At 48.9% G+C, this 21,106-nt stretch overlaps 1 protein-coding gene across 2 annotated transcripts in view; it reads right to left on the bottom strand.

Moving 5' to 3' along the window:
* itpr2 (inositol 1,4,5-trisphosphate receptor, type 2) overlaps positions 1-21,106 on the bottom strand; it is a 387,486-nt gene that overhangs the window by 197,974 nt on the left and 168,406 nt on the right. For both annotated transcript variants that reach the window (XR_008725216.1, XM_055652809.1), the window contains exons 39-47: positions 19,110-19,294; positions 18,834-19,014; positions 15,789-16,045; positions 12,377-12,577; positions 10,710-10,820; positions 5,974-6,069; positions 3,808-3,924; positions 1,761-1,871; positions 1,080-1,272 (exon numbers count right to left, since the gene is read on the bottom strand). Coding sequence is in view for 1 of the 2 variants with exons in the window: in XM_055652809.1 (XP_055508784.1) it covers positions 1,080-1,272; positions 1,761-1,871; positions 3,808-3,924; positions 5,974-6,069; positions 10,710-10,820; positions 12,377-12,577; positions 15,789-16,045; positions 18,834-19,014; positions 19,110-19,294 (1,452 nt within the window). In the remaining variant the exon portion in view is untranslated. The remainder of the gene's footprint in view (positions 1-1,079; positions 1,273-1,760; positions 1,872-3,807; positions 3,925-5,973; positions 6,070-10,709; positions 10,821-12,376; positions 12,578-15,788; positions 16,046-18,833; positions 19,015-19,109; positions 19,295-21,106) is intronic.

Below are 21,106 nucleotides of genomic sequence, written 5' to 3'. Positions count from 1 at the left end.
GGAAGCATATGGTGAATGTAGAGCCTATAATGCAGAGTAGGGGCATCAAGAACCAGAGGGCTTAGGTTTAAGGTGAGATGGGAAAAGTTTAAAAGGAACCTAAGGCAACTATTTCACTCACGAGGTGGTGAGTAGATGGAACAAGCTGCCAGAGCAGTTAGTTGAGACAGGTGCTATATTGTATCATAATTACTATATCGCTGAGTTAGTTTAGCTTTAGTTTAGAGATACAGCGCATAAACAGGCCCTTCGGCCCACAGAGTCCGCGACGACCAGCGATCCCCGCACACTAACAATACCCTACACACACTGGGGACAATTTACATTTTATACCAAGCCAATTAACCTACAAACCTGTACGTCTTTGGAGTGTGGGAGGAGACCGATGATCTCGGAGGAAAGCCACGGGGAGAATGTACAAACTCCGTACAGACAGCACCCGTAGTCAGGATCGAACCCGGGTCTCTGGCGCTGCAAGGCAGCAACTCTACCGCTGCGCCTCTGTGCCGCCCTTAAAGTTACTTTAAAGTTAACTCCAGCACCCTGTATTTTTTTGTGTAATCTGACATCTGCAGTTCTTTCTTTCCAGCTGAGGGAGAGGATCTGCCTTCGACCCTGCGTTACACGCCGAGTGTTACGGATTGTGAAGCAGCAGAATAAGCAGAGCCAGTTCTATTGTGGATGACCAAGGATGAATCTTGTCAACACCTTAAGGGCCTGTCCCACATTCACGACCTAATTCACGACCTTTTTTACTCGTGGACATTTTTCATCAGGCTAGAAAAAACGCCCCGACCTACTTGATGCCACGATAACCTACGACTAACATCACGGCCTGCTACGACCTACCTGCGACCTCCTATGACCTCGTGACGACCATGCTGCAAGTACGAGTCATGGGCAAACTCGGCAGAGGTCGTGAATTAGGTGGTGAAAGTGGGACAGGACGGACGTTAGCTGGAGATTCATGCACAACAAAACTCTTGCCCGCAAATGTCAACGCGAAGGAAACACAAAAGCCTTGGCAGCACTAAAGTGCGGCCTCAACCGATCGACGCGGTGGAAAGGAGAGTATTTACTTTTGATCTTCTTCTGCCAAATCATCTCATTGTAGAGGTTGTGGGATTGTTGGAAGAAGTCGTTGACTTTGCTGCCCTGCTCATCCCTCTCCGTGCTGTTGAAGACCTTAAATTTGGACTCGTGGGTCAGGTACCCACAGATGCTCGGCACCGGGAAGACGATCTGCTCCATGGAACGATCGTGGCGCACAATCTGGCGATGGAAGGCAAATCCGATTAAGAGAAACGTTTAGCACAGTTAAAGTGAGAGGTGTCGGAGTAGAGTTTTAAGAGAGTGAAGCGATTATAATGCGGGATTGCAGATCCACTTCTGTGACCAGAACACAAAGAGCCGCCTGGCTTGGACGCCATCTTGGGTCGCCAACTTTCTCACTTAAGGGACAAAAAGTCAAAATACGGGACTGATTCCCGAGGGCAATTCATCGACCGACTCGGCCGTGGCTGGGTGAATGATGAGTTGTCCCGGGTGCTGGATTGCACACAAAGCCCAGCTGAGGAGTTTTGGCCCGCTCGACTGTGAAGTGTTGGATCACGGGAGCTGATCGTAAGGCATTCACTCTGCCGTTTGCCCGATCTGGCTGCGGACTCATCCCTACTTGCTCCGGGGGTTGTGGCAGCTTTGGAAGGGGCAGCCGCTCGCTATAGGACGGGGTGGAAGGTGACGGAGACGGGTTCCCTTACCTCGATCTGCGCCGTGCGATTAGCGTAATACGTTACAGCTTCTCCACCTTCGTCCAGTGGATCAGAGCCCGGTTTAAGCATCTGCTGCAGCAGCTTGTTGTGTTGCGACAACTGGAGGAGAGACAGCGTTAGATCCTCGAGTAAGTGAAGGTCCGCAGCAGAAAGGCACGTGCTTCATCACTGTACAATGGCACAAGGTTCACTTGGAAGTTTAGAGATCAGTTTGGTTTACTCTCATTTAGTCTTGTTTAAATTAGTCTGCTTTAGTTTAGTTTAGATTAGCTTAGAGATATAGAGCAGAAACAGGCCCTTCGCCCAACCGAGTCCGCATCGACCAGTGACCCCTGCACACTAACCCTATCCGACACACACTAGGGACAATTTACAATTGTTGCCGAACCAGAGTTCGGAGGTCGGAGGCTGGAGTCATAGAGTGATACAGTGTGGAATCAGGCTCTTCGGCCCAACTTGCCCACACTGGCCAACATGTCCCAGCTACCTGCGTGCGTTTGGTCCATATCCCTCCAAACTTGTCCTATCCATGTACCTGTCAAACTGTTTCTTAAACGTTGCGATAGTCCCAGCCTCAACTACCTCCTCTGTCAGCTCGTTCCATACACGCACCACCCTTTGTGTGAAAAAGTTACCCCTCAGATTCCTATAAAATCTTTTCCCCCTTCACCTTGAACCTATGTCCTCTGGTCCTCGATTCCCCTACTCTGGGCAAGAGACTCTGTGAGTCTACCCGTTCTATTCCTCTCATGATTTTATACACCTCTATAAGATCACCCCTCATCCTCCTGCGTTCCAAGGAATAGAGATCCAGCCTGCTCAAGGATTCTTCATCAAAAATGTCCCTGACCTGAAATGTTAACTGTTTCTTTTTCCACAGATGCTGCCTGACCTGCTGAGTGTTTCCAGCATTTTCTAGTTTTATTTTAGATTTCCAGCATCTGCAGTTTTCACTTTCTTTGTTCTGTCAGTTACTGGCTGAACTTAGTTTAGTTTAGTTTAGTTTAGTTTAGTTTAGTTTAGTTTAGAGATACAACGCACAAACGGGTCCTTTGGCCCACCGAGTCCGCGCTGGCCAGCGATCACCCCGTACACTAACATTATCCTGCACAGGTTGGGACAAGTTACAATTTTTACCAAAGCCAATTAACCGACAAACCTGTACGTCTTTGGAGTGTGGGAGGAAACCGGAGCACCCAGAGAAAACCCGCGCAGTCACGGGGAGACCGTACAAACTCCTTACAGACAGCACCCGCAGTCAGGATTGAACCTGGGTCTCTGGCGCAGTCAGGCAGCAACTCTACCGCTGCGCCACCGCGCCGCCCGGGTGTTAAACAGGCCCCTGATTTCCGAGCATTTGAACCAGCAGAAGAAACACAAATCACGTCTGTGCTATTGATTTAACTGGATAACCAAAGTCACGCTTAGCAGCAAAAATATGTACAGGATACGGCAGTTTGAGAAATGAAAATGTAGCCTTTCCAAATACACAAATCATTCCCAAAACAACTTGGGCATTGAATTTTATTTTTAGTTTAGTTTAGAGATACAGTGCGGAAACAGGCCCTTCGGCCCATCGAGTCCACGCCGACCACTGATCACCCCGCACACTACCACTATCCTACAATTAGGGACAAGTTACAATTTTACCCAAGCCAATTAACCTACAAACCCGTAAGTCTTTGGAGTGCGGGAGGAAACCGGAGCACCCGGAGAAAACCCACGCGGTCACGGGGAGAGCGTACCAAACTCCGTACAGACAGCTCACGTAGTCAGGATTGAACCCGGGTCTCTGTCACTGTAAGGCAGCAACACTACTGCTGCGCCTCCACTCAAAGAGTAAAAATAAAAAATGTGCTCGAATGAAATTTATGTGAGAAAAATGAACTTGCTGAATGTTTTTCCACTTGCATTTCTTGACGCTTGCATTGATGATGCAATTTTGCACTACAGAAAATCAGGATGTGAAGTGTTTTTGTGACCACCCCGTGTAACGCGGGGATGGATAAAGAACGTACAAGACCAATCAGCATACCTGGTGAGCCAAGATGAAAATATTATGACCAACATCCTTTGGGGCGATATTGTCGTCTGAAACACTCTCATCGTTGAGCTCCATGCTTTGGTTGTAAGCAATCTTTATCACGTCAACCTTCAAAAGAAAAAGATCCCCAGCTTGTTATGGTAATCATTAGACCATAAGACATAGGAGCAGAATTAGGCCATTTGGCCCATCGCGTCAGCTCCACCATTCAATCATGACTGGTCGATCTTCCCCTCTCTGACCCCATTCTCCTCACTTCTTCCTGCAACCTCTGACACCCGTACTAATCAAGAAGTAAGTAAGTACGTTTATTGGCCAAGTAGTCACATACAAGGAATTTGCCTTGGTGCTCCGCCCACAAGTAACAACATGACATACAGTGCTTTAACCGCGGGACAGTTACGAATGACTCAGAAAACACTAAACATTAATAATAATAAGACATTAACGATAAAATACCATTGATCAATTAAATTGACTCTTGACTCTTGACTCTCTTGATGTGAACCAACAAAATACCAGATCAAAGGGAGGCTACAGAGTTTTGGCTGTTGAGTAGAGCAACTATCGTGGACAAAAACTGTTTTTATGTCTGGCTGTGGCAGCTTTGACAGTCCGGAGTCGCCTTCCAGGGGGAAGTGATTCAAAGAAAATAATCTATCTAGCTCCACTTTCCCAGCCCACAGGCCTGGATAGAGTGGACGTGGAGAGGATGTTTTCACTAGAGGGAGAGTCTAGGACCAGAGGTCATAGCCTCAGAATAAAAGGACGTTCCTTTAGAAAGGAGATGAGGAGGATTTTCTAAAGCCAGAGGGTGGTGAATCTGTGGAATTTATTGCCACAGACGGCTGTGGGGGCCAGGTCATTGGATATTTTGAAAGCGGAAATTATTTATTGAGTATGTGTGAATATGTATATAGACCTATCTGGGACACATGACAATAAAACTCTTGTGGCTCTTTACTTCACAGGTAACCCAGAACATCGCCATCTCCACCCTTTCTAATCAAGAAACTCTCAATCTCCACTTTAAAAATACCCAGTGACTTGCTCAGAGTAGGGGAAATCGAGAACTAGAGGACATAGGGGAAAGATCGGGGAGGGGAGGAAGACCATCGATCACCCGTTCACACTAGTACTACCTCATCCCACTTTCTCATCCACTCCCTATACACTGAGGGCAATTTACAGAGGGCCAATTAACCTGCAAACCCGCACGTCACTTGGAATGTAGGAGGAAACCGGAGCACCCGGAGGACACATGCGGTCACGGGGAAGAACGTGCAAACTCCACACAGGCAGCACCCAAGGTCTGGATCGAACCCGTGTCACTGACGCTGTCAGGCAGCAACTCTACCAGCTGCGCCACCGTGCAGCCCAATATGTTATAAATGTTCCAATGTCCCGCTTAGTGAATTTCGATAAGAAAGATAAGGCACACTGTATTTCCAGTTTACTCAATAAAGTGGGACGACAGATGGCACAATGGGCTAAGTGTTCGGCTGGCGACCGGAAGGTAGCCGGTTCGAATCCCGCTTGGAGTGCATACTGTCGTTGTGTCCTTGGGGCAAGACACTTCACCCACCTTTGCCTGTGTGTAATGTAATGTAATTATGTGAAGCACTTTGGGGTCAATGCAAATTGACTGAAAATGTGCTATATAAATATTATTATTATTATTATTATTATTATTATATTCAAAGCCACAAAATGGTACAAATATGCCACATGTGATGCTTTGAGTAACGTTCCCTTTGCAAAAACAGGGCAAGCAGAGTAGCTGGCATTCATTGATTTAGGTTGGCACGGTGGCTCGGTACCCGGATGTGGCGCCGACAGACAAGAGGCCGAAGCAAAGAAGCCGAAGCCAAAGAACCGAATAGAAACGAGGCCGAAACGCCAATGAACCTAAAGAGTCCGAAGGTGAAACGCCTACTAACCAAAAGGATGGGACGCCTAAATGCAAACTAACCGAACGGGTGGGCTGCCTAAACGCCTACGAACTGAAAAGCTGCGTCCCCTGAAAGCAAACTTACCGAATGGTCGCCCATTCAATACGCCACCTACCCAAAAGGCCGACAGCCGCTCAACAGAAAATAACTTGTCAGCGATTGCCCGCAACGCGTCTAGATCCACCACGCCTTAGCAAGCTCTTACCAGTTCCTTTGGTCGCATATTGTACAGAATTCTCTCTGCGTTCTCACTGTCATGTCGGCTTTCCATAATGGAAAGTAAAAGCTTAGATGCATTGTTCTACAAAAGAAAAAGCACAGGTGTTTTAATTAGAACAACATGGAAAAAAAAACATGTAGACACCAGATGCTGAAGTAACTCAGCGGGTCAGGCAGCATTTCTGAGGCGGGAGAGTTGCTGCCTCACAGCTCCAGAGACCCGGGTTCGATCCTGACTACAGGTGCTGTCTGTACTGAGTTTGTACGTCCTCCCAGTAACCTGCGTGGATTCTCTTTGAGACTTTTGTTTTCCTCCCACACTCCAAAGGCGTACAGGTTGTTTGTAATTTTATTGTTATATATAAAAGTAAAATTGTCCCCAGTGTGTGTAGGGCAGTGTTAATATGCGGGGATCGCTGGTCGGTGCGGACCAGGTGGGCCGAAGGGTTTGTTTCCACGCTATATCTCTAAACTAAACTAACGTGGAGAGTTGACATTTTAGGTCGGGACCCTTTTTTTAAACCAGCATCTGCAGTTCCTTGTTTCTCCATATAATGACAAATGTCCTGTTTTAGTCTGAGGAAGCCCCCTGACCCGAAACGTCACGTATCCTGGCAGATCCTCTGAGTTACTCCAGCACTTTGTGTGTGTCTTCGGTAATATCAAAGACTGGAGGACACAGCTTTGATGTGAACGGGGCAAAGTTTAAAGGAGATGTGCGGGGCAAGTCCAGTTGAGTGGCTGGGACCCGCTGCCAGGGGTGGTGGTGGAGGCAGACACGTTAGTGGCAATTCAATGACCGTTGGATAGGCGTATGGGTATCCATTTTTACACAGAGGCTGGTGGGTGCCTGGAACACACTGGAAGAGCCACTGCCTCGCAGCTCCAATGACCCAGGTTCCATCCTCAACCCAGGTGCTCTTTGTGTGGAGTTTGCACGTTCTCCGTGACCACGTCGGTTTCCTCTGGGGTGCTCCAGTTTCCTCCCACGCCCCAAATAAAAGATGTGTGGGTCAGGAGGTCTGTTGGCAGCTGTGAATTGTCCAAGATGTCTAAGCTAAGCGAGCAGATCTTGGGGTGGGAGGTGGGGAATGGGAATGTGAGGATGAATAAAATAGGATGAGGGTGATCGATGTTCAGTGTGGACTCGATGGGCCGAAGGGAATGTTTCCGTGCTTTATTATCTATTTATGTCTATCTGTATGCATTTATCTATGTTGGTATCTATCTATATATATACAGTATCTGTATGTATCCTTCGATGTATGTGTCTGTATATTTATCTATCTATCCATCCATCCAAATACCTAGCTAGTTTAGTTTCCTTTATGGTCACGTGTACTGAGGTACAGTGAAAAGCTCGTAGAGTACTAACACAGTGTACAGATACATGATAAAGGGAAGTAGACCAAAAATGCTGGACAAACTCAGCGGGTGAGGCAGCATCTATGGAGAAAAGGAGTAGGTGACGCTTCGGGTCGAGACCCAACTTCAGACTATCTAAGACTGAAGGGAATAATGTTTAGTGCAAGGTAGTCTAGTATTGTCCAATTAAAGATAGATAGACACAAATTGCTGGAATAACTCAGCGGGACAGGCAGCATCTCTGGAGAGAGGAATGGGTGATGTTCCGGGTCGAGACCCTGCTTCAGACTGACGTCGGAGTGGGGGAGAGAGATAGATAAATAAGGATGTGTAAGGTGTGAAAACAGGGCAAAGGAAATGTGGATCAAGGAAAATGTAGAATAGATCATTGCTAGTTGGGAGAAGGTAACAACAAAACAAACAGAAATAAAATGTAGTCGGAGACAGTAGGACTGGTTGGACAACTGGGAAAGGGGAGGGGATGGAGAGAGAGAGGGAAAACAAGGGTTACTTGAAGTTAGAGAAGTCAATGTTCATACCGCTGGGGTGTAAGCTGCCCAAGGGAAATATGAGGTGCTGTTCCTCCAATTTGTGCTGGGCCTCACTCTGACAATGGAGGAGGCCCAGGACAGAAAGGTCAGATTGGGAATGGGAGGGGGAATTAAAGTGCTGAGCAACCGGGAGATTAGACTGAGCGGAGGTGTTCAGCGAAACGATCGCCGAATCTGCACTTGGTCTCGCCGATATACAGGAGTCCACACCTGGAACAGCAGATACAGTAGATGAGATTGGAGGAGGTGCAAGTGAACCTCTGCCTCACCTGGAAAGGTGGTCGGGGTCATTGGATGGAGTCGAGGAGGGAGGTAAAGGGACAGGTGTTGCATCTTCTGTGGTTGCAGGGGAAAGTACCTGGGGAGGGGGTGGTTTGGGTGGGAAGGGATGAGTTGACCAGAGAGTAGCGTAGGGGACAGTCTCTGCGGAAAGCAGAAAGGGGTGGAGATGGGAAGATGTGGCCATTGGGAGATCCCTTGGGAGGTGGCGAAAATGTTGTATGCGACGGCTGATGGGGTGAAAGTGGGGATAAGGGGGGACTCTGTCCTTGTTACGAATGGGGGAGGGGGAGCAAGAGTTGAGCTGCGGGATTTCGAGGAGACCCTAGTGAGGGCCTCGTCTATGATGGAAGAGGGGAACCCCCGTCCCCTAATGAATGAGGACATCTGTAATGTCCTGGTATGGAACACTTCATCTTAGGCGCAGATGTGGCGTAGACGGAGGAATTGGGAGTAAGGGATAGAGTCCTTACATGAAGCAGGGTGGGAAGAAATGTAGTCAAGATAGCTATGGGAGTCAGTGGGTTTATAATAGATGTCAGTTGATAGTCTGTCTCCTGTGATGGAGATGGTGAGATCAAGAAACAGTAGGGAGATGTCGGAGACGGTCCAAGTGAATTTGAGTACAGGATGGAAATGAGTAGTAAAGTTAATGACAAAAATGTTGGAGAAACTCAGCGGGTGAGGCAGCATCTATGGAGCGAAGGAAATATGCGACAAGTCTGAAGAAGGGTCTCGACCCGAAACGTCGCCTATCTCCTTCGCTCCATAGATGCTGCCTCACCCGTTGAGTTTCTCAAGCATTTTTGTCTACCTTCGATTTTCCAGCATCTGCAGTTCCTTCTTAAAGAGTAAAGCTAATGACGTCAGTGAGTTCTTCATTTTGTAATTGTCATGTCTTAGGGTATCCAGTGAGGTAGATGGGAGGTCAGGACCGCTCTCTAGTTGTGCTAGGATGATTCAGTGAGAAACATAGAAAATAGGTGCAGGAGTAGGCCATTCGTCCCATCGAACCAACACCGCCATTCAATATGCTGATCATCCAAAATCAGTATCCCGTTCTGGCTTTCTCCCCATATCCATTGATTCCCTTAGCCCTAAGAGCTATATCCAACTCTCTCTTGAAAACATCCAGTGAATTGGCCTCCACTGTTTTATGTGGCAGAGAATTCCACAGATTCACAACACTCTGGGTGAAAAGGTTTTTCCTCATCTCAGTCCTTAATGGCCTACCACTTATTCTTCAACTGTGTCCCATGGTTCTGGACTCCAACATGGGGAACATTTTTCCTGCAACTAGCCTGTCTAATCCCTTAAGAATTTTATATGTTTCTATAAGATCACCTCTCATCCTTCTGAATTCCAGTGAATACAAGCTCAGTCGATCCATGCTTTCATCCATTTTCAGTTCCGCCATCCCGGGAATTAACCTGGTGAACCTACGCTGCACTCCCTCAATAGCAAAAATGTCCTTCCTCAAACTAGGAGACCAAAACTGCACCCAATACTCCAGGTGTGGTCTCACCAGGGCCCTATACAACTGCAGTAGGACCTCCTTGCTCCTATATTCAAATCCTCTCGCTATGAAGGCCAACATGCCGTTTGCTTTCTTCACTGCCTGCTGCACCTGCATGTTCACTTTCAGTTGTTTGATTACAGCCGGGAAGAAACTGTCCCTGAATCTTATGGTGAATGTTTTCACACTTCTGTACCTCTTGCATGATAGGAGAGGGGAGAAGAGAGAGTGACTAGGGAGGAGACTCGTCCTTGATAATAGTTAATCTATATTTATACTTAATCTATCCAAGATAGGCCTTCTCTGTGGATTATCACCTTTTCGTGGTGGAGAAGCTTGTGTGGTCCTGAGATCCTGAGAGCGATGCCGTCTGGAGCTATGCTCCTGGTAGGGCCACACATGGCAGGAAGGTCGAGGGGGAGGTCCCTGACAAAGAGCAATCCAACCAAGACCTCAACGGTGGAACAGGCGGAGGTTGATGGCTGACCTTAGTGGAGCGTCACAACGGCTGGGAAGGCGGATGAAGGCTGCAGCAGAAAAGGGTCTCAGGTCGTCTTGGACTCCATGCCACTGGATCGTGACCCAGATCTGTCAAGGACCGTGGGGGTGTCTGTCTGTGCACCAGTCTCCCCACGTTAAACAAAAGTCACATACAGGCGTCCTCCATATAGGGAATAGCACCCTGGAGACACCCATGGTCAGCCATGACCGAAGGGGGCCAAGGAAGAGGCCACACGAAGGCAGGTGGGACTAATGTAGACTGGACATGCGGCCAGTGTGGGCAAGATGGGCCGAAGGGCCTGTTTCCACGCTGGTAGACTCTATGACTATCTATATTTAATATTGGCAATTGAGAAATGGACCATAGGGAGCTACAACAACTAATGAGATGTATAGACAACAATTAAATGTAATTTTATTTCTACTACATGCAAGGATTTGTGAATCAAATTGAGACAATGACACTTAAAAAAACCAAAAGCTTCGGTGCACAGGAACAGACTTTATTACCTTTAGTTTCAGGACCAGATCCATGTGGTACTTGCTGAGAGGGTTAATTTCGTTGAGGATCAGTGCGATGATGATATCAATGCCGTTACACTCGTGGGTGGTGATGCAGGTCTGTGAACAAGAGAATAGCAGACAGAGTGAATCCTTGCGTGGCTCCTATACATGGCCGCTCTTCGCATTCCGTGTGCATTGTATGCAAAACGTTTCCCCGTGCCCCGGTACATGTGACAATAAAGTATTGTTGGTCGATAAAAATGCTGGAGAAACTCAGCGGGTGAGGCAGCATCTATGGAGCGAAGGAATTGGTGACGTTTCGGGTCGAGTCCATACAGACCAAGTCTACCGCCTTACCGTCTTCAAAAAACTCAATCAAATTGGGCGGTAACGGTGGCGCAGCGGTAGAGTTGCTGCCTTACAGCGAATGCAGCGCCAGAGACCCGGGTTCGATTCCGACTACGGGTGCTGCCTGTACGGAGTTTTACGTTCTCCCCACGACCTGCGTGGGTTTTTCCGAGATCTTCGGTGGTGACAGATCAGCCACGATTGAATGGCCAAGTAGACTTGATGGGCCGAATGGCCTAATTCTCCTCCTATTCCTTATGACCTTATGGTTCATGAGCTATCCAAACTGATCAGACATACCATAGATAATTGCAATGGTCAAACTCAAGTACAACAGGTAGAGCAAAGGGGAAGATACAGAGTGCAGAATACAGGTCTCAGCATTGTAGCGCATCAGTTCCAGAGACACAGTCCAATGTCCGCAATGGGGTAGAGGTGAATCGGACAGTACCCTGGCTTATGGAAGGACCGTTCAGAAGCCTGGTAACAGAGGGGAAGAAGCTGTCCTTGAGTCTGGTGGTGGTACGCGTATTCAAGCTTCTATACCTTGGGTCGGACAGGAGTGGGGAGAAGAAGGAATGGCCGGGGTGGGACGAGTCTTTGATTTTGCACGACAGCGTGAAGTGTAGATGGAGTCAACGGTGGGAGGTCTAGTCTGTGTGACAGACAGGGTTTCATTCACAACTCTCTGCAATTTCTGGCGGTTGTTCCCAACCCAAGCCCGTGAAGCACCTCGACGTCCCAAACCCTACACTGGACATCGCTGAACACTTCCACTCAGTCCACCTTGGCCTACCCAGTTGCCAAACATTTTAACTCCCCTTCCCATTCCCACACTGACCTTTCTGCCCTGGGCCTCCTCCACTGTCAGAGTGAGGTCACACGCACACTGGAGGACCAGCACCTCGTATTTCACTTGGGCAGCTTGCACCCCAGCGGTATGAACGTGGATTTATCTCATTTCAAGTAACCCTGTTATTCCCTCACTCTCCCCACCCCCCACTCCCCTTGTCATCCTACCAGTTTCACTGTTCGCATCCTTCGTTAGCACCTCTTCCTCAGCCAACAATGGACCATTGTGGGCTCCACCCTTCCTTGGTCATCAGTTGCCGGCCCCGATTTGTTCTGGCCCCTTTCTTACCTCCAGGTTCCCCCCCCCCCCCCCCCCCCCCAAACCCGTCTCTACATTCAGATTCAACCTGCAGAAGGGTCTCGACCTGAATCGTCGCCCATCCTTTCTCTCCAGAGAAGCTGCCTGTCCCACTGAGCTACTCCGCCGCTCTGTGGCTCTCCACGGACAAGATCCCCTTGTGCTGGAGACTTACCTGGTTCTCGTGACAAGGCCCCTGGCAATATTCAGTCAGCGTCTCCAGGGTCTGGTTGACGAGGGAGACGTTTTTTTTGTTGATGTACAACCCCAGCAGGCCGAGCCCGCCCGTGGTGCTGCCGCAGATACAGTCCATGAACTGTAGCGTCTCACACACCAGGTTGTAGTTAGTCTTGTTGTTCTGGTGCCGGAGGAAGTTCTGCAACACAGGAAAAACGTTGGGGAGTGAAAAACCAGACACATCCTTCAAATGAAACCAGCACTTAAAATCATCGGTGGCACAGCGGCAGAGTTGCTGCCTCACAGCGCCAGAGACCCCCGGGTTCAATCCCGACTATGGGTGCTGTCTGTGCATAGTTTGTACGTTCTCCCCGTGGGGTTTCTCCGGGATCTCAAGGCCATTGGCTTGGTATAATTGTAAATTGTCCCTAGTGTGTGTGTGTGTGTGTGTGTGTGTGTGTGTGTGTGTGTGTGTGTGTGTGTGTGTGTGTGTGTGTGTGTGTGTGTGTGTGTGTGTGTGTGTGTGTGTGTGTGTGTGTGTGTGTGTGTGCGTGTGTCTGTGTGTGTGTGTGTGTGTGTGTGTGTGTGCGTGCGTGCGTGCGTGCGTGCGTGTGTGTGTGCGTGCGTGCGTGCGTGTGCGTGTGCGTGCGTGCGTGCGTGCGCGCGCGCGCGTGCGTGCGTGCGTGCGTGCGTGCGTGCTGTGTGTGTGCGTGCGTGCGTGCGTGTGTGTGTGTGTGTGTGTAGGATAGCGTTGAGGGCCTGTCCCACTGTACGAGGTAATTCAAGAATTCTCCCGAGATTTTCGGAGAATGTCCGTAGGAGTTCGTGGATGTCACGTAGCGGCTCGTACGAGTAACGGTAGGTACTCGGGAAATCCGGCAACGTTGTGAAAAATGTCCACGAGTAAAAAAATACTCGTGATGAAAAAAATTGTTACTTTTTACTCGTACGGGCCGCTACGAGTCATCCACGAACTCCTACGGACCCGCTACGGACATTCTACGAGTTCGAATCAAGGTAAAACTCGGGAGAACTCTTGAATTACCTCGTACAGTGGGACAGGCCCTTTAATGTGAGGGGATCGCTGGTCAGTGAGGACTCGGTGGGTCAAAGGTCCTGTTTCCGTGCTAAACTAACATAAAAACTAAACTAACATAAAACTAAAAACGAAATAAGCCAACTGGCCTGGAGATTTACACAATACCTACTTTGCTGCTAATTTGTGCATGTTTTACAAACACATCCACCGTACGTTAATCAGCACTTATTTCGGGCTGGTGCTAGTGTTGTGATTCGGGTGGTCAACCACAAATGATGGAGTCGATCCAAGAATAGTCCCCGCTGTGTCTCCCACCCATCAGATGAACAGCATGAGAATGTAACTAGTAGCGTGGATAGGGGAGAACCAGTGGATGTGTTATATCTGGACTTCCAGAAGGCTTTCGACAAGGTCCCACATAAGAGATTAGTATACAAACTTAAAGCACACGGCATTGGGGGTTCAGTATTGATGTGGATAGAGAACTGGCTGGCAAGCAGGAAGCAAAGAGTAGGAGTAAACGGGTCCTTTTCACAATGGCAGGCAGTGACTAGTGGGGTACCGCAAGGCTCAGTGCTGCGACCCCAGCTATTTACAATATATATTAATGATCTGGATGAGGGCATTGAAGGCAACATCTCCAAGTTTGCGGATGACACTAAGCTGGGGGGCAGTGTTAGCTGTGAGGAGGATGCTAGGAGACTGCAAGGTGACTTGGATAGGCTGGGTGAGTGGGCAAATGTTTGGCAGATGCAGTATAATGTGGATAAATGTGAGGTTATCCATTTTGGTGGCAAAAATAGGAAAGCAGACTATTATCTAAATGGTGGCCGAAAAGGGGAGATGCAGCGAGACCTGGGTGTCATGGTACACCAGTCATTGAAAGTAGGCATGCAGGTGCAGCAGGCAGTGAAGAAAGCGAATGGTATGTTAGCTTTCATAGCAAAAGGATTTGAGTATAGGAGCAGGGAGGTTCTACTGCAGTTGTACAGGGTCTTGGTGAGACCACACCTGGAGTATTGCGTACAGTTTTGGTCTCCAAATCTGAGGAAGGACATTATTGCCATAGAGGGAGTGCAGAGAAGGTTCACGAGACTGATTCCTGTGATGACAGGACTGTCTTATGAAGAAAGACTGGATAGACTTGGTTTATACTCTCTAGAATTTAGGAGATTGAGAGGGGATCTTATAGAAACTTACAAAATTCTTAAGGGGTTGGACAGGCTAGATGCAGGAAGATTGTTCCCGATGTTGGGGAAGTCCAGAACAAGGGGTCACAGCTTAAGGATAAGGGGGAAATCCTTTAAAACCGAGATGAGAAAATCTTTTTTCACACTGAGAGTGGTGAATCTCTGGAACTCTCTGCCGCAGAGGGTAGTTGAGGCCAGTTCATTGGCTATATTTAAGAGGGAGTTAGATGTGGCCCTTGTGGCTAAAGGGACCAGAGGGTATGGAGAGAAGGCAGGGATTGGATACTGAGTTGGATGATCAGCCATGATCATATTGAATGGCGGTGCAGGCTCGAAGGGCCGAATGGCCTACTCCTGCACCTATTTTCTATGTTTCTATGTTTCTAAGATGGATGATATACAATGGAAGATTCAACTCAAAACCAGGAGATCCAACCATATCCTTTTACATGGCGGCACGGTGGCGCAGCGGTAGTCGCTGCCTCACAGCGCCAGGGACCCGGATTTGATCCTGACTACGGGTGCTGTCTGTACGGAGTTTGTACGTTCTCCCCATGACCTGGGTGGGTTTTTCTCCGGGAGCTCAGATTTCTTCCCACACTCCAAAGATGGTACATGTTTGTAGGCTATTTAGTTTAGTTGAATATTGAAAATTGTCCCTAGAGTGTAGTATAATGCGAGTGTACGGGGTGATCGATGGTCAGGTGTGGGGTTGGTGTTGCGAAGGGACTGTTTCTGCACTGTATATCTAAAGTCTTAAGTTTAAATAGCATTTGGACATGTACATGTATCGACCAGTGTTAGAAGATGTAGATGGGACAGTGTAGATGGGACATGTTTGTCACCATGGGCAAGTTAGGCCGAAGGGCCTGTTTCCATGCTGTAAGACTCTATGATTCGGGGTGATCACTAAACTGTAACTGTACTGTGTCTCCAAAGTAAACTAAAAGGCCACTCGGCCCGTGCTGGACCTACTGTCCTGTTGATTGTCCACGTTCTCCCGTGTAAGCCCACATTCTCACGTGAAGCATCTCTGGAGAGAAGCAATGGGTGACGTTTCGGGGTCTGAAGGAGGGTCTCGACCCGATACATCACGCCTTCCTTCTCTCCAGAGATGCTGCCTGTCCCGCTGAGTTACTCCGGCATTTTGTGTCTACCTTCATCTGCAGTTCCTTCCTCACCTGAAGCTCCAGGTTGTGGTTCTCACACAGCAGCTGGAGGAAGCGCAGGATGGGCTCCATGATGGTGATCAGTGGGCTCATCACGTCCTCGTCCCCGGACTTGTCCTCCAGGCCCACGCACTCGTTCCCCATCGGGATGAGGTCGGACTCGGGGTCCATCTCCCTCCTGTACATGTAGTAGGCTTTGCAGGTGGCGGTAGAGGCCTCCGCCAACTGTCCCTTCACCCCCTCCTGCATGAGCACAGCTGGGTCGCGCGCTGTGGAAACAAAACACAATCACCATGGACTTGGACTTTAAGGCAGAGATAGATAGATTCTTGAGTAGTACGGGTGTCGGGGGTTATGGGGAAATGGCAGGAGAATGGAGTTAGGACAATAGAAAATAGACAATAGGCCATTTGGCCTTTCAAGCCAGCACCACCATTCAATGTGATCATGGCTGATCATCCACAATCAGTACCCTGTTCCCGCCTTCTCCTCATATCCCCTGACTCCGCTATCTTCAAGAGCCCTATCTAGCTCTCTCTTGAAAGTATCCAGAGAACCAGCCTCCACTGCCCTCTGAGGCAGAGAATTCCACAGACTCACAACTATGTGTGAAAAGGTTTCCTTTTCACAAAGAGTGTTGTGAGTTTATTTCTGGAGGGAGAAATGGATCAGCCATGAGTGAATGGCGGAGTAGACTTGATGGGCTGAATGGCCTAATTCTACTCCTATTCCTTGTGACCTTATGACTTGCTGGGGAGGGATGTCCAAATCCAAGGGCATGGATTCAGTTGGGATGGAGTTGAGTCAGACAATACTCGAGCTTATGGAAGGATGGTGTAACGATGGCGCAGTGGTACAGTTGCTGCCTTACAGCACCAGAGACCCAGGGTTGTAGGTCAGTTGGCTTTGGTAAAATTGTAAAGCTGGGGGGCAGTGTTAGCTGTGAGGAGGATGATAGGAGACTGCAAGGTGACTTGGATAGGCTGGGTGAGTGAGCAGGGAGGTTCTACTGCAGTTGTACAGGGTCTTGGTGACACCACACCTGGAGTATTGCGTACAGTTTTGGTCTCCAAATCTGAGGAAGGACATTATTGCCATAGAGGGAGTGCAGAGAAGGTTCACCAGACTGATTCCTGGGATGTCAGGACTTTCATATGAAGAAAGACTGGATAGACTCGGCTTATACTCGCTAGAATTTAGGAGATTGAGGGGGGATCTTATAGAAACTTACTAAATTCTTAAGGGGTTGGACAGGCTAGATGCAGGAAGATTGTTCCCGATGTTGGGGAAGTCCAGGACAAGGGGTCACAGCTTAAGGATAAGGGGGAAATCCTTTAAGACCGAGAAAAACATTTTTCACACATCTAGTGGTGAATCTCTGCCACAGAGGGTAGTTGAGGCCAGTTCATTGGCTATATTTAAGAGGGAGTTAAATGTGGCCCTTGTGGCTAAAGGGATCAGGGGGTATGGAGAGAAGGCAGGTACGGGATACTGAGTTGGATGATCAGCCATGATCATATTGAATGGCGGTGCAGTCTCGAAGGGCCGAATGGCCTACTCCTGCACCTATTTTGTACGTATCTATGGCTGATCATCCCCAATCAGTCGCTGCCTTCTCCCCATATCCCTTGACTCCATTATCTTTAAGAGCCCTATCTAGCTCTCTCTTAAAAGCATCTAGAAAACCGGCCTCCACCACCCTCTGTCACTTCCTGGTCGAGGATGCGTCATTTCTCCGAGCCGCATCTTCGCCTCTCCTCGGGGCCTACCATCAGCCTTTCCTACCAGAGACCGGCCAGAGCTTCAGCAGCGGCGCAGCACTGGATTCCATCACGGAGCGGGCGATGCCTCACCGGGGATCACCATGTTGGAGCTCCGGAGTGCTGGGCCTGCCGACTTTCACACCGTGGAGCTGTGGTCTGCGGAGCTTCCAGCCGCGGTCGGCGCTGACTTTAACATCGCGGTGGCCTGGGATCTTTCGCCGAGAATTGCCAGCGCTGGAGCTCCGCCCAGCTCGGCCTGTGGACTTCAGGAGCCATGGTCTCCGGTAGGAAGCAGCCGATTTGGAAGCTCCAAGCCGCTGAGACTGTTCCTCCATTCCAACGCTGGAGTTTCGATCATCCCGGCGAGAGGGCCGAACATCGGGCCGCCGTAGCGGCGACTGCGGAGGGTTCAAAGGCCCCGACCACGGGTGAACAAGAGGAAGATGACTGAACTTTATTGCCTTCCCTCACAGTGGCGAAACGTTGATTCCGCTGTGTGGTATGTTCATGTTAATCTCTATCGTATTGTGTTTATTTTATTTGTGTGGCTGTATGGTAACTCAAATTTCACTGCGCCAACTGGTGTATGGGACAATAAATGTAACTTGAACTTGAACTTGTATCTATTCACTGTAATTAGCTCAATTGTAATCATGTACGGTCTTCCTGCTGACTAGTTGGGGTCAAGGAAAGAGCGTTCATGTCGCGGCCCTGTTTCCACCACCACGCACAAGAAGCGACAAGACAGACACCATTGTATGCAGATGCCGAGTAGTGTGATCAACTCTGGCAGAACAACTAATCTTGTGTGTGGACCCAATAAGAAGAGTGGCTGGCATGCAGCAAAAAGCTTTTCACTGTACCTCGATACACGTGACCCACGTGACAACGGGTCGATGGTTGAAAGGGTCAAGAGCTTCAAATTCCTGGGCGTGTATATCTCTGAAGATCTTTCCTGGTCCGAGAACACTGAGGTACAGGAGCCTGAAGACTGCAACGTCCAGGTTCAGGAATAGCTACTTCCCCACAGCCATCAGGCTATTAAACTTGGCTCGGACAAAACTCTGAACATTAATAGTCCATTATCTGTTTATTTGCACTTTATCAGCTTATTTATTCATGTGTGTATATATTTATATAATGGTATATGGACACACTGATCTGTTCTGTATTCATGCCTACTATGTTCTGTTGTGCTGAAGCAAAGCAAGAATTTAATTGTCCTATCAGGGACACATGACAATAAACTCTCTCTTGAATCTTGAACTGAATAAAACAGCTGATTGGTATTTACCTCTCTTCCTTTGAACGGGTGGCACAAGGTCGTAGTCATCTTCCTTCTTACTGCTCAGATCGTTGGTGTTGACTGTCACTGTGGCCCTTATCTCCTGCTGGGCCACCTGCATGCGATCGTAGAAGACTTTGAAGAACTTCTCGGACTTCTTCAGCTCGTTCAGCTGGCGGTGAAAGGAGATCTGCAATGTTGTAAAAAGGGGGAGGGGGGGGTGATTAGAAGAGGGCTCGAGAGGCTGCCTGAAGGGAGCGGCCCTTCCTCCGGCCCGTGACTTGCCTGGGTCTGGGTGTTGCCGCCCTCCAGCAGGGCGATGCCCAGCGCGATGCTCTCCTCGAAGATCCTGCTGTTCTTGGTGTTGGTGATGAGGTCCGTGACCAGTTCCGACGCCCCTTCCCTGTCCAGGTGACATTGAATCTCGAAGACAGAGATGCCGCACTTGTCCGAATCGGAGGAGGAACTGCCTGTTCGGAGAAAGACAAACGTTCCAGCTTTTACCTGTGACTTGACGTGCCGACCTCTATACTCGACACCCTGAATGATAAAGACCAAGAAAGGCCTCGGATGGCGTTTAGTTTAGTTTATCGAGATACAGGCTATTCAGCCCACCGAGTCCGCGTTGACCAGCGATCCCCGCACATTAACACTACCCTACACACACTAGGGATAATTTACATTTATACCAGGCCAATTTAACCTACGAACCTGCACATCTTTGGAGTGTGGGAGAAAACCGAAGATCTGGGCAATATCCCACCCTGTCACGGGGAGAACGTACAAACTCCGCAAAGGCAGCATCCGTAGTCAGGATGGAACCTGGGTCTCTGGTGCTGTAAGGCAGCAACTCTACCGCTGCACCACCGTGCTGCCACCGTCTCTCGGGTAACGTTGTCCTACGCGTTCAGAGTAGCTTCTGGGCTCCTGTTTCTGCTTGGCTTCAGCTTGCTTGCTTAATTCTCCGCCCCACTGCTACCTTTAAGGTCCTGATTTCTTGCAATTAGGTTAATTCAGCCCATCAAGTCTACATTCAACCATGGCTGATCAATCTTTCACATTTGGAAATGTAGAGAATTGAGAAAATTAGATTTAGAAGTCCAAGCCTTTGTTCCTGCGACCAAACTGCATGACTCCACACTTTGCTACACTATATTCCATCTACCACTTCTCTGCCCACTCTCCCAACCTGTCCAAGCCCGTCTGCAGACCCCCTGGTTTCGCTACACAACCTGCCCCTCCACCAGTCTTCGTATCATCTGCAAACTTGGCCACAAAGCTTTTCATTCCCTCATCTACATCAATGATATATTTTAGTGCGGGTACGCATACTCCTTCTGACAGACATAAAACAAACTGCCGGAGGAACTCAGCGGGTCAGGCAGCATCAGTGCCCCTTCAGACAAAGAACAGGTCGACTGTTTAGGTCAGTTGGAGCATCATGAGCCTGAATACAGAAGCTGCCTGACCCGTAATACATAGGAGGAGAATGAGGCTGATCTTTGTTCCATTACTTGATGGAGTGGACATGAAAACACAATTGATCCGCACATCGTGTCTAAGAAGGAACTGCAGATGCTGGAAAATCGAAGGTAGACAGAAATGCTGGAGAAACTCAGCGGGTGCGGCAGCATCTATGGAGTGAAGGAAATAGACAACGTTTCGGGCCGAGACCCTTCTTCAGGCATTCATCAATCACAATTGATTCACGCATCTCCTGGACCCATCCCCAACTAAATACACTTTGGACTTTATCAAGGAAGCAGGCCCTTCGGCCCACCAGGGTCAACCAGCCATCCTAGGGGGTAGGGAACCGAATGGCACAGCTAGTGGAGCTGCTTATATTCACAGGCTGCTGTTTGTGTGGAGTTTGCACGTTCTCTCTGTGACCGTGTGGGTCACGTGTCCTTTCCACTCACAGTCCGACATGTTCCCGATGTTGGGAGAGTCCAGAACCAGGGGCCACAGTTTAAGAATAAGGGGGAAGACGTTTAGAACGGAGATGAGGGCAAACATTTTCACACACAGAGTTGTGAGTCTGTGGAATTCTCTGCCTCAGAGGGTGGTGGAGGCCGGTTCTCTGGATACATTCAAGAGAGAGCTAGACAGAGCTCTTAAAGATAGCGGAGTCAGGGGATATGGGGGGAAGGCAGGAACGGGGTACTAATTGTGGATGATCAGCCATGATTACATTGAATGGCGGTGCTGGCTCGAAGGGCCAAATGGCCTACTCCTGCACCTATTGTCTATTGTCTATAAAGACGTATATATTCGCAGGTTAA

This window comes from Leucoraja erinacea, chromosome 22 (genome assembly GCF_028641065.1).
Source record: "Leucoraja erinacea ecotype New England chromosome 22, Leri_hhj_1, whole genome shotgun sequence".
Classification (NCBI taxonomy): Eukaryota; Metazoa; Chordata; class Chondrichthyes; order Rajiformes; family Rajidae; genus Leucoraja; species Leucoraja erinaceus.
This window is presented reverse-complemented; position numbering and strand designations above follow the sequence as displayed.